The 14,128-nt window shown below is 46.5% G+C and overlaps 1 protein-coding gene across 4 annotated transcripts in view; it reads right to left on the reverse strand.

Moving 5' to 3' along the window:
* Positions 1-9,945: 9,945 nt before the first annotated feature.
* LOC148506504 (HLA class II histocompatibility antigen, DRB1 beta chain-like) overlaps positions 9,946-14,128 on the reverse strand; it is a 71,623-nt gene continuing 67,440 nt past the window's right edge. For all 4 annotated transcript variants that reach the window (XM_088446643.1, XM_088446642.1, XM_088446645.1 and 1 more), the window contains one exon: positions 9,946-12,035. In XM_088446643.1, the coding sequence (XP_088302769.1) occupies positions 12,019-12,035 (17 nt within the window). In that variant the 3' untranslated portion in view covers positions 9,946-12,018. The remainder of the gene's footprint in view (positions 12,036-14,128) is intronic.

Genomic DNA, 14,128 nt, shown 5'->3' on the forward strand with positions numbered 1-14,128 from the left:
GCGCTGCATTGTTTCCGGATGCGATAAGGTAGTGTAGGCAGGGAAAAGTATCTATTTCCCGAACAGCTGTCATCGCACAAATGACAGCTTTTTCGGAATAGAGACTTATGGAGAGGTGGAATGATGAATTCCACCTATAATTAGCTAGAACTCCATGCGAGTTCTAAAGCTAATTATCTCCAGAGAATTTTTATGTTTAATGAATAGGCCACAATGAACGATAACAATATCGTTATCATTCAAATTCTCCAATTTATCGTGTAGTGGATATGCGCCTTAAGACTAATAACTGTACCTTAGTTATTGTGTCTATTTTTGAAAAAAGTAGTATAAACAATATTCTTAAAGATACTGTCATAATAGGTTGTGTATATAATATCCAATTTTCAGATATCTATGGATAATATAGATTAGAAGAACCATTTCTCTATATATCTATATGTGTAATCACCACCTCGTTACATTTCCCTAAAAGCTCCACCCTGTTAAAAACGATTCTATGTGAGGATTTATAACTCTTAATATTTCTTTACCATATTTTCACCACAGCCCATACACGAACTTTAGTGCTAGGGATACATGTTGGACTATACATAATAACAGAAAAGGACCATGTGTAGGTAGGGACCACGATACATCCTAATTGTGGGCCTGATTCACTACGGATCGCTATTCTGCTTATACGCACCAACTGCGTTGCTAATATCAGTGGTGATATTTAAATGTTTGCATCCGCATTGGTGTTGCAGCCTGGCATAAGGACGCCCATTTCCCCTTACTCACATCCATATACTAGGGTAACATAGCGTAACAATTGGTAACATCGGACAGTTAGGGAAGCCCAGAACTCACTCAGGAATTGCTTACTTATGTGCACGCTATAACGCCTCAGGCAGCATCTGGTAGTGGATAATGTATGCACGCCCATAAAACTGCGTGCGAACGCACTGGCACGCCTGCTTTCACCCGACCACCCCTATCACCACCCATAAATGGCACTTCCTGTCAATCACTCTGCCATGGGTCTGCATAGCCGCTGCGATTGCAGTTCCGAACGCAGTGCCTGACTTGCTAATGCGCACTGCATACGCAAGTGCAGTGTGAATTAATCGATTGATTGCTAGCGCATAAGCAACTGCGTTCCTCGCTGAATCAGGCCCTGTATTCCTATAAACAAATATCCCATTTGTCACAAAAGCACTTACATTAAATCAGGGCCGTAGCTAGGGTAGTGCGGCCGGTGCCATGGCACAGGGCACCACAGATCAGGGGGCACTGTTTGGGCCGGTCACATTCCTGTTTATTATCATTCTCACTTGTAGCTTCCTCTTATTTCATCCCCAGCATCTCCTGACCTCTCCTATCTCTTCCCTGGCCCTTCCCCATGAGGCCATGGCCCTTTTTTGGGTGCATTATGTCCCTTTGAAAAATGAGGGGGGTGCCAATGCTCTTTCTGGCACAGGGCACCAAAAAGTTTAGTTACTGCTCTGCTTTAAATTACTTTCAACTACATCTCTTTGTTTGGAAGGGATCGGTCGAAATCCCGACGCCGGCAGGTCGAACAGGGTAGATCCTGACGGAGGTGAGTAAACTCCCTTACCCTCCCCTCTCCCCCCCCTAACCCTCCTTTAGGGGTGCCTAACCCTAACCTCCCTCCTGAGGTGCCTAAACCTGACCACCCCCTCCCCGCACCCTAAACCTAACCCTCCCGGGGGGAGCCTAACCCTAACCCTCCTGGGGGGATGCCTTACCCTAAATCCCCCCTGGGATGCCCTAAACCTAACCCTCCTGCCCTACAGCTATGAGGATGCACAGACCATACTTACCTCGTTCGGTCCCGCATCGTTCTAGATTCTGGCATTGGGATTATGATAGGCGTCGGTATTTCAACGCCTATCAATAATCCCTAGCCGGAATTCTGCCATCGGGATTGTGGCCGCCGGTCACATGACTGCGTCCCGTTTGGAAAGCATTATTTCTATTTTTTTTTTACTGTTACAAAGTATACGTGTAGATGTACAGGTTTTTTTTTAACTAGCTATCTATCTTTCTCTTTTTGTGTATACAGTAGATGTCACTGACTCTCATGTGCACCAACAACATTTGACATGTTCAATGCATTAATTATATTAGAGCCGTTACTAGACTTTTTGGTGCCCTGTGCCAGAGAGAGCATTGGCGCCCCCCGCATTTTTCAAAGGGATATAATACACCCAAAAAAGGGGACTGGCCTCATGGGGAAGGGCCAGAGATAGGGGAGGCCAGGAGATGCTGGGGTTGAAATAAGAGGAAGCTACAAGTGAGAATGATAATAAACAGAAATTTGACAGCCCAAACAGCACCCCCTGACCTGTGGTGCCCTGTGCCATGGCACCGGCCGCACTACCCTAGCTACGGCCCTGATTTATATTGTTGTACTCTGACTATTTTCTGTGGACTTCCAAGCTGGTGCAGAATCCTGCCCTACCCCTAAAACTTTAACTTTACATATTATTTGTAATAGAAGTCAAGGAGATTATGGCCCTCATTCAGTCGCAAGAAGCGATCGCTCTCTCTGAATGAGGGAGGCCGCTTCTTTTTTTAGTGCGGCCTCCTGGTCGCTAGCTAAGCGGATCGCCCCGTTTTGTAGGCGGGTCGGGGGGGTGGCTAGCCAAACAGAGGCGTTCCTGAAGGAACGCCTGCCGTTTGGGGGCGGCCCTACTGACATCACACGTGATGTCAGTAGTGAACTTCCTGCTTTATTAGAGCAGGGAATTCACTGGGGCCTGCGGTGGACGAGACCCTACCACAAGGATCTCGTCGCAAGCCCGATGGTCGCGACCATCACCTGGCCGTCCGCTAAAGCTCTGGGTGGTCACCCATAGCTTAGCGAGCGGCCTGGAGGCCGGCCCAAAAGAAAAAAACAGGCCGCCCTGATTCAGAGCGAGCACTCACAAAGAGCGTCCGGCTCTGAATCAGGGCCATAGATCGATGCACTTTCATTAAAATATGACCTTTATTATTTAACTTCAAAAGTCTATATAGAATGATAAAACAATGAAATATAAAAATATAGAAAAGTGTTGTAAAGAAAGAACTTAAGTGAAATAAAAACAACCAAACTGTTTGGAGCTCATACAATGACCTTATTGATGTGTATTTTATTGTGTTTAGCCTTATAGAATATATCATGTATCAGTCTTTCTGCATCCTGCCTATGGTTTACATCTTAAATTCAAATTTTTTCCTGCTATAGTCACTCCAAAGACATCAAATTCATCTGTTGGTTTGTTGAAAGATTCTTTGCATGACTCTAGAATGCTGTGTGTTATGGAGTCATGGCTACGCCCAGATGTGCGGGCACGTTTTTGTGCTCTAGAGTCCATGGTTTGACATGTGGTTGGCATGCTGGGTGTTTGTATGGTGGGCAACTCCCTTGTTGGAGATTGTGTTGCTGTTGGCTCCTCACTGAAAACTGCTGGCTATGAAAGGATAAAGATATACTATAATATATTGTACAGTATTAGTTTTCAATTTACTTTATGTTCCAACAGTTCCCATCCACATCTGGCAAGAGATTGTAGCAGAGTCTGACCACCTAACTGCGGTGGTGCTATAGATGGCAAGAATGTACGCATTATGCAGCCAGCAAACACTGGCATATCTTTTATAACTACAAAGGATTTTTCAGTATTCTACTCATGGCCATTGTGAATGCACATTACAAGTTTATTTTTGTTAATATTGGTAAAAAAAATGGTCGGGTTTCTGATGGGGGTGCATTGGAACAAACAACATTTCATGACAGACTCAAAAAGGGTACATTATGCCTCCCAACACCAACAGAACCAAGGTGTGGGTTGAATTTTGTTGCAGATGAGGCTTTTGCTTTTCAACCCCTGAAAGGTGCATATTCAACTACCGTTTGTCCCGAGCAAGAGGTGTGGTGGAAAATACATTTGGCATTATGATTACATTTAGAATTTTCCACATAAACATCAATTTATCTCTGCATAAAATCAATAAAGTGGTTTTAGCTTGCTGTGTGCTTCACAATAATCTGAGAAGGAAAAACAGTAAACAGTTAGTTGACCTTGAGTTGGAGGAAATCAGGAGCTATTAGAGGAGACACGGAGATGGACCCCACTTGAAGTCAGTGTTGGCCGTAATTTATCTGAAGAAGCTAAACGAAGCAGAATCAAATATTTAATTTTTTCAATGGGGAGGGGGCAGTTGACCTTTTGCTTTAATTCCCCTTATGTTGAGCCTCTATTTGTTGTGTTATGCATATGTAACATGCCATATTTTTGTGAACTAATGTTCATTGAAATTTATTAATGTTAAAGTGGATTGTGTTGTGTTATTTTTACATTAACGTACCATTCCAGATATGTCTATACTTCCTGTAAGTCGACTCTCAAATAGCTCTGTATTCAGGTGCGTAACTAAGGGGGGGTCGAGCAGGGCTTGTGCCCTGGGCGCCACCGGCCGCGGTCCAGGACCGCAGTGACCAGACGGAGTTCGGTCAGCAGTACACACACAGTAACAAACACACAGCCGGCAGCACTGGCGGCTGTGTGCTTGTTTTAATTAGCAGTCAATGAGAGTCAGACAGACTCTCATTGACTGCTGCACCCACTGCCGAAGCCGGACTGGAGCTCACTCATGAGCTCCATCTTCCGGCTCTTGCAGTGGGTAATGGGAGAGCCGTCATGACGTCTCTCCCATAATGCAGAGCGGGCCGGCCCAGGAGGATGGAGGAGCGGATGGCGGCGGCGGGAGCAGTAGCCGGAGCAGGGATTCAGGTGTTTTATTTTTTTACGTGTGTGTTTGTTGGGTGAGGACACCAATACCTTGGGGCACTGCATTGGGGACTACTACTGGGGGAGGGGGGGACTAATACTCTGTTACTTGCATTGGGGGGACCACAACTGGGGGAGGACTACTACTGGGGGCACCACTAGTGGTGTCTACTACTGGGGGGGACAACTACAGGGGACACTGCATCAGGGGGGAACCACTACTGGGGACTACTACTGGGGTAGGATGACTACCACTCGGGGCACTGCATCAGGGGGGGTTGACTACTGCTGGGGGCACTACTAGTGGTGACTACTACTGGGGGTGCTACTATTGGGGGCACTGCATCAGAGGGGACTACTACTGGGGGGCAACTACTACTGGAGGCACGGCATCGGAGAGGACTACTACTGGGGGCACATTATCGGAGGGGGTTACTACTGGGGGGGGGAACTACTACTGGGGGCACTGCATAGGGGGGCCTACTACTGGGGGTACTATATAAAGGGAACTGCATAGAGGGGACTGCTACTGGGGGAACTATATAAGGAGCTTACTACTGGGGGCACTGCACAGGGGGGACCACTGCTGGCCCTGGGGAACTGAATAGGGAGGACCACTTCAGTGGGCACTGCATAAGGGAGATCACTACTGGGGTCTTCATAAGGGGCACTACTACAGGGGAACGTGTAAAAGGGGCACTGCATAGGGGGATCACTACTGGGGGGCTGCATAAGGGACCACTACTGGAGGAACTGTATAAGGGGAACTAATGGGGCCTGCATAAGGGGGAACTGTATAAAGGGTACTTCATAGGGGGGATCACTATTGGGGGTCTGCATAAGGGGGACCACTACAAGGGGAACTGTATAAGGGGCCTGCATAGGGGGGACCACTACAGGGGGCACTGCATAGGGGGGATTACTACTGGGGGCCTGCATAGGGGGGACCACTACAGGGAGCACTGCATAGGGGGATCACTACTGGGGGTCTGCATAGGGGGGATTACTACTGGGGGCCTGTATAGGGGGACCACTACAAGGGGCACTGTATAGGGGTAACTAATGGGGGGGCTGCATAAGGTGGACCACTACTGTGGGTACTGTATAAGGAGCACTGCACAGGGTGGACCACTACAGGTGGCACTGCATAGGGGGGATCACTACTGGGGGCACTGTATAAGAGGAACTAATGGGGGGCTGCATAAGGGGGACCACTACTGGGGGCATTGCATACTGGGGGTACTGTATAAGGGGCACTGCATATGAAGGACTGTATAAGGGGCATTGCATAGGGGGGAATATGAAATGGAAAGGAATGTTCCCAGAGTGAGGAGAAAAGGGGTGTCATGTTGATCCGCCCCATTTTTCAGTGACCACGGCCATCCCTATGGGAGCCGCATGTGCAGACCAACAGGAAACTGCACTCTGCAGCCAGAGGAGAAGGAGAACGCCGGCAACCGTAATCAGCGTGACCATTGCTGCATGCAACCAGGATCCCATGCCCGCTGCCCCACCAGAGTCCCCAGAGAACAATGCCGCAGAGGTAAGCTGACGCCGTGGTCCAGCATGTGGTGACACCCTCAGGGAACGGCTCTCATTCTTCTTTATTGGCTGGATTTCAATCAGTGAATTGGGACTCAGTGCCTGATTCAGACCCGCTCGCATCCTGCGTATGCCAATTTTTAAAATTGACGTCATGGGATGCGATCGCTCGCCAAGACAAAAGCACACCCACTTTGGCTGTGCGGGCGATCGCTCTGCGCATGCAGCCGCCCATCAGAGTATGCAGAGACGCCCACTAGCGCACGTTATCTCCTGGAAGTGTCTTAAAACATTGGTACATCGAGCACCATCGGAAGCTAACGCAGCACTTGCGGTTGCCTTACACTACCGCTATCACTGCGAGGACTTCAGTGTAAAAAAACAGCCAAGTGACGTGGACTATGACGCTGCCTGTTAATTATGCACTCCTTAAAAACAGCGTTGAAACACTCAGGCACGCCTGCGTTCGCACCTCCACTCCCCCGTTTTTAATGGACTGCCCATGTTACCACCCACAAACGGCCTCTCCTGTCACTCACTCTGCTGGGCTGTCTTTGCTGGGCGAGCGGGCGGTATGCGATCGCAATGTGCAGTTGGCGCACGCGCACTGCGATGCGTACGCAGACGATCGGGCCACTTGCGAGAGCAAGCATATAGCGACCGGGTCTGAATCAGGCCCTCTATTTCTTATGCATCTCTGGCCCTGATTCAGAGGCGCTCGCAAAAATCGAGTGCTTGTATTTTTAGTTGCGGCCTCCTGGCCGCTCACATAGCTGTGGGTTACCACCCACAGCTTATGCGAGCGGCCAGGTGATGATAGCGATGGTCAAGACCATCGCGACCATCGGGTTTGCGACGAGACCCTTGCGGTAGGGTCTCGTTGCCGCAAGCCCCAGTGGACTTCCTGCTCTAATAGAGCAGGAAGTCCACCTACTGACATCACGAGTCCCCTGAACTGGCACCCATTCTATTTGCCCCTATAACCTTGCAAGAGATACTTAAGGCAATACACCATCTGAAACCTGGTAAAGCTCCTGGCCTAAACGGTCTAGGCATGGATCTATAAAAAAGTTTCAAAATAGGATAGGAGATACTGTTGTTGCTTTTTATAACCACATTTATTCTACCAAAACCACTCTGCTATATTTCGACTCGGCTATTATAAAGGTCTTACGAAACCAGGGTCCTATAGGCCTATCTCACTTCTCAATTTGGACTGTAAAATTGTTACAAAAATCCTTGCCGAACATTTGAAATTTATTCTCCCAACTATCACTGAGACCAGATGGATTTCATATGGGGCAGATAACGTTGAACCTGCAATGCTGGATGTGAACTTGGTTGGATGGAAGCCTAGAGGGCTGATGCATTAAATTGAAAGTCCACACAGACACAGAAGTGCAGCAGACACTGCTATGGTATTACTTGCAGGAAATCCACACAGATGCTGAAGTATGGCAGAGACGGTAGATACACACTGGACACGAGGAGCTGGTACACACAGGAGCATGAACTTAGTAATATCACCGGCAAGCAGGAACTGACCAGAATCCCTAATGAAGGGAGAGGTCTCCTCTGATTGGTCCATCAGGCTGAGGTCAGGTAACGAGACTACCAACAGGTGAGTAGCTGCACGTAACATCCAGAGTTCAGGTAGCTAGGATAGCGACTGAGAGCCAATCAGGAAGAGAGCTGCAGCGGCACATGTAAGCAAATAATAAATACTAGCAACATGAAAAAAGTTAACATGCAGATGCAATGATAAGTAACCAGTGATCACTACACAATAATGCTGTTACGGGCAGCTGTCGAGACTCATTTCTCACGCGAGTCTTGGCTGTTGCTAGGCGGCCAGGATGCTGCATCTCCTCGGCCGCACTGGTGCTTAGTCCCACTGGTTGCTAGACAACCGGGATGCCAGGTGGCCACAGGGAAATCTGGTCCCAGCTGAGGCTAGCAGCGAAGACGCCAGCTACGTGCAGCGCTGCAGCTGCTGTCTAGCATTACAATTAGGGGGATGGTTCCACACTTCCCTGCCAGTTGGCCTGGTCGACTGATTGGTTTGCCAGCGGTTTTAATCAGGTGCTGGCTCTTGGGCCTGTGTGGGTTGTTCTGTTCTGGCTGGGTCTCCCACAGGATTCCATGTCTTGCAGCTGGTTCTAGCGGTTTGCAAGCTGCCTAGGAAGGATTGCTGGCTTCTTCATCTGCTAAGTATCCAGGATACAGTCTATTACATATTATTGCTAGCAAATGTACACCTGGCTAATATACTACTCTGGATAGTCCATGTGTTTTGAAATGTCTTATCCTGCAATTTGCTGTATATCTAAAGAAATTACTGTGTTTTGCAATTACTCTCATGTTTATTGAATTGTCAGTGTGGGATTATTTTGATTGCTTAAGAATGTATTTGCTATTAATGTAGTGAAATATAACTGCATACCCTTTTGTTAGTTGCTTAATTTTAAGTAGCCAAATAGAACCCTTGTTTGTTACTAGCTTGCAGTAACATTAAATGCAGGAAAGTATTCTGGTAAACACTCTTTAGGAGTGCTATTTAGTTTGGAAAACTAAGCAGTAAGGGCTTGGGTTTATTTCTGTATGGGAGACCTCCTGAGAATCTAGGTGTAGTTCCCTATAGGAGTTCTTAGAGTGTCACATTCCTATATTTCGATGCCTGTGCACTGTAATAATTTTAAGTGCGGCAGCCGAATAACTACGAACAAACGTGTGCTCCGGGAAAGGGGGTTGTTATTGGTGAAGGGCACTTTGTTTTGACAGTGTAGGAGCTCATCAGGTATCATAACAAATTCTCTCAAGTAATCCAACCATCTGTATGTTCCGGTGTGACTAGTTTTCTAAATCATAAACTTTAAAGTGCAGGTTTTCTTTATGGAGGCATTTAACCTCTTGGCAGAGCTCAGCTACATCATGATTAGTGCACTAAAGTTGAAGCTCAGTGTCAGAGACACGCTGTGTCAGATCCTTCAGCTGCACGGAGATGTCTGCCACTGCCTGGGATTTTATGGCGTCCACTAGGTCACCATACGTTGCAGGGGAGTCAGAAGAGCGTCCTACCTGCATAGCAGCAGGGTCCAGCTCAGCCGTGGCTGTCTTTGATACGCGGGAGGCAGCATCAGTGTCAGCGTCCGGCGTCATATTAGGGTCGTGCTGCGTGGTAGCAGAGATTTCACCAACATCTGCGGCATAATATATTTGTCCACCCAGCAGCTGGGGGGTTCGGAGAGGCGGCGGGCACCCAGTTGGAGGCTTAGGACAGCCGTGAGAAGTGTGAAAAGGGCCTAGACCGGCCGAAGCTCCAGAGTGGGGGTCTTCATGCCATATAGCTGGAATTGGAAGACCAGAATATATCTATCTTGTCAGAGAGAGCAATTTTTGGTGATACAACTCAGTAACATAATCTAGTGCTACTGCTAGATAGTGTGATTCATAATACCAGATACGGGTGACTAGAAAACCAGATATTGGTCATCTAATGAGATAAATCTAGCAGGATAATTTTCCTTATTTTTATTTCTCATCCACTGTCCACAACCCAGCATTCAGACTGCTTTGAAAATTTGGTAAACTATTTAGCCGAGATAAATGTACTAAGACAGCATTTCTGTTCAATTTTTTTTATTAATCTGTATTACAGCAAAGCTCTGCAGGAATTTATCCTACATCTAATTATAAACATATAATTGCCATTTTTGCTATATTTTTTCCCCCCACTTTATTTTAAAAATCATATAATTAAGTGAAGTTTTAAAAAACTACAATCTAATTTAACACAAACAATCAGTAAGAGTGCCCTGAACAAAGACTTCTTTTCTGTAATTCCTTGATATCTTATATGACTCTAGGGAGCTTCGCCAGCTTGTTCATATTTTCCTTGCAGTGGATTATAAATTTGCATTAAGGGGGAATTCAATTAGCTTCGGTACTTTACTGTGAGCTAATTTAGTGTTCACTCCAACTCCGGCAGGGCGCCGGAGCTAGAGAGGGCACTTCCGCGCGTGCCGAAAAGGGGGCGTGACCATTGAAGAGGGGGCGTGTCTAAGACGTGTCACCTTTTCGTCACTCTTGGAGGCGTGCCCGGCACTTACGGACACGCCGGGCAGCCCCCAAGCTCTGCTGACAGGTAGAATAGATGCCGGGCGCATATGCCTAGTGTCTATTCACCGGCGGTGACCACACATTTCCCCACCCGCGGGACACTACGACCCGCGGGTGAAGACGGCACCCGCAGGCTGTCTTAGCAGTGAGGGCAGGGTGCTTTTTGCCTTCCAGGAGGGGGGCAGGGCGCTTTTTGCCCTCCTGAAGGAGAGCAGGACACAGCACCCCGCTAAAACAGCCTAACGGGAACACTAGGCTAATTGATTCCCTGGGGCTATCCAATTAGCCTCGAAGTCAGCCCGCAGCACTGCACTTAACGCACATTTATTTTCGGGTCTGGGCAGACCCAAAAACATATACGCAATAAATAGCCTGTTATGCGGTGCAAACAGCAGGTTACCACATAGAATCTGGGAAAAATTCTCGGACCGATGTGTTAACTCCCAATAAAAGATTTTATCGGGCGAGTAAAAAGGGCTGTAATTGAATAACCCCGGGGTGTAAAAGCCCAAGGCGAACCAGCTTTTTTCACCCTCGATAAATTATCAGGTCTAATTCCCCCCCTTTACTTGGTTTCTTCTCATAAACTTCACATTCACTTCATATCAACTTGGACTGAGTTGAGGATAGGGGAAGTATCTAGTGCTGACTCCATCCCAAAATCTCTTTTATATAGGTGATGTCCATAACAACATTTTTTTAGATTCAGTATTAATGCAATCATCATTTTATATCTGGGCTCATTGAATAGAAATGTTATTCCCTGGCTGAACTTTGAACTATAATGGGGAGAGGTGCAGAAGTCAGCATCTGTTACATCATTCAGGAGAAATTCTGATAATAAATCATCTGATAGTGGACACGGCCATATAAATGGTTTAAGTTTGCCAGTAATTGAAAAATATTTACATACCTGGTGCTAATGTGTGCGCGGCTAGTCTGGCTGTAGGGTACAATGTTGACTACACGTGATAAGACTAGCTCTGGGGAGTAGCTATTACCGGAGCAATCCATGCTGCCACTATGGGGTCCTCAGTGCTATGTGGCCACCACGCGGGAAGCCCCTGCTCAGCTGAGCATGGGCACTGGATCTCTATGTAAGTTTTCAGTCACACAGGACAACTGAGATTGCTAACGAGACTCCGTTGCACATACCACGGCCCAATGCAAGTACAGCAGAGCTGCGGTAAGTACACACACACTGCTCTGCGGCCAGAAGATTGTGACTAACGCCCCACGTTCCCACTAGTAGGATTTTACCAAGATACTTCTTAAAAATTCTATTTAATAAGACTGCAAGATCCCTGGTAACATTACGTTCCTAAATGATTGTATAATAGAGGTCAAAGGCAATATATCTATATCATTTTACTTATAGTTACTAATGCAAAAATTATTTACAAATACAATTTCCAGCTCTCTGTATTGTAGCAATAGCTATATCCCAGGCTTGGCTTTGAATAACTTGGTCGCTGCTGTCTCTTAATGCGGCTGCTTCAGAATTCGCAAAGTAGAAGAGAAAAATAAAATAAAATCAGCAAAGTTGTAATTCCTTTATAGCCAGACGTGCTCCGGGCTATGTGTCTATGAAATCTGAAGAAATAAAGAGAAAATCGTCATTTAGCCTCTGGCCTTAATTACTGTACATCTTTTAATGCATAAACACATACAGAACAGTCATACGTATAGCGTAAATACCAGATGGGACCTTCAATGTCACTAAGGGACAGCATACTGAAACACGGCTACATTATAGACAATGGCAAACATTTAACATTCTGGTTTCAGACATTCCCATGAACCCCTTGGGGTTGGACACAGGCACAATCACCGTACATTCTGATATTTATTCAGCTAATCGGGGGAAAAGGTTTCAGCTGACAGACCAACAGGTCACATTCAGGATATTCAGAGGATGGACTATTGGAGGCAATTCCTAATGACCCCCCAGACACATGTATACCGCTGGATACAGCACAGAGCCCGGTCATTATCTAATCTGGTGTATACACTACTACACATCAATAAAAATGATGTTACTATAAAACAATTACTTAAATGTTTTTGTCAAATCAAATATTCTAAATGGTAAAAACAAAGGCTAATGCTTATGTGGAGAGGTAATGTCAGTAAATACAATGCGAGTTGCAAGTTAAATCCAAGATCTTAATACCCAAGATTCAGGGGCCTATTCATCAACACTAAATTAAAGTTTTTAAGGACATTTTCCTTAATTACCGTTATTTTAGTATTCATGAAGAGACTTAACCAGGAGATATCACTGATATCTCCTTGCTAAGTCCCCCTGTGTTAATTTCCACACTCCCCATACATTAATACATTAGTATAGGGATGTGGATATTATGCTATTCATCAAATTCCGAAAATTATCTATTTTCGGAATTTGATTGAGTTACTATCCACCACTGTGAGGTGGCATATAGCGGGTTACACTTACCTGTGTCAGCGTGTGCAGGTCCCCCGGCGTTTCCCTCCGACGCTCTGGTCCATCCTCTAGCTTCGGTGTCTGCTCTGACACGTCTTCTCCCAGCAGAACACAAAGTTTTTTTTTTTTTTTTTTCTAAACTGTACTGTGGTCTGCTGGGAGAACACGTGTCAGAGCAGACACCGGAGCTGGAGGCGCTGACACAAAATTACCGCAGGTGTAGGCAGTGCTGCGCATGAGCTGATTTTATGAATGTAACAGCGCATGCGCAGCACAGATTCCAACTGCGGTAACAGAGTAGAGAGGGAAAACTATTTCCCGAAAAGCTGTCATCGCAAAAATGACAGCTATTCGAAATAGATAGTTATGGGGAGGAGGAATGATGAATTCCTCCGGTAATTAGGTAGAACTCCATGCAAGTTCTAAACCTAATTACCTCCATCGATTTCTTTACGTATGATGAATAGGTCAGTCAGAAAGAAAATTGTGTAAAGTGCTAAAATTTAAGTGTGGCCTTATGTATTGTAGCAATGACCAGCACACAATAACATAGCATATTATACACACACAGAATGACCAGCATATTATACATTACTATAACAAGCATATTATACAAGCTGAAAGGTCAGCATATTATACAACCCCTATTAAACCGCAAATACTGGGTGGCAAGGGTTGCATTATATACATGGGCAGTTTAAGAGAGGAGAGGGCCTATGTGCAGCATCCACGCAAGCCCTCTCCTCTCCAGAAGCGCAAAGTCCACTGCGCACGCGCAGCTCTTCGGGAATATGGTGCTAGAGCTGTGGGCTTGATTCAGACCCGCGAGCGCAGCGGGTCGATGGTGGCCGAGTGCGCATGTGCATGACGGAGCCGGCTCCGTCGTACACATGCGCGAGACCCGGAAAGCGACAGGCAAACCCACAGCTATGCGAGCGGCCAGGAGGCCGTTCAAAATTAAAAAAAAAAAAAGAAGAGCCCAGCCCTGATTCAGAGCGAGCGCTCTGTCAAGAGTGTCCGGCTCTGAATCAGGGCCTGTGTTCCAAGAGACTTCTCTATTGTACATGTGCAAATCACTGGGAAAATGGCCACCGCATCATTCTCCTGATGATTTCTGTCTGCATTGCCAGCCGATGCAGGACTCCTGATCGGTTATTATAATTATATGGGCGCACGGTGTTTGCGGTGTGGGCCCAGGGGCCCGTGCGCACCGCACTCATAGATATGCCAATGAATATAT

This window comes from Taudactylus pleione, unplaced genomic scaffold (assembly GCF_031769625.1).
Source record: "Taudactylus pleione unplaced genomic scaffold, aTauple2 ptg000400l, whole genome shotgun sequence".
NCBI lineage: Eukaryota > Metazoa > Chordata > Amphibia > Anura > Myobatrachidae > Taudactylus > Taudactylus pleione.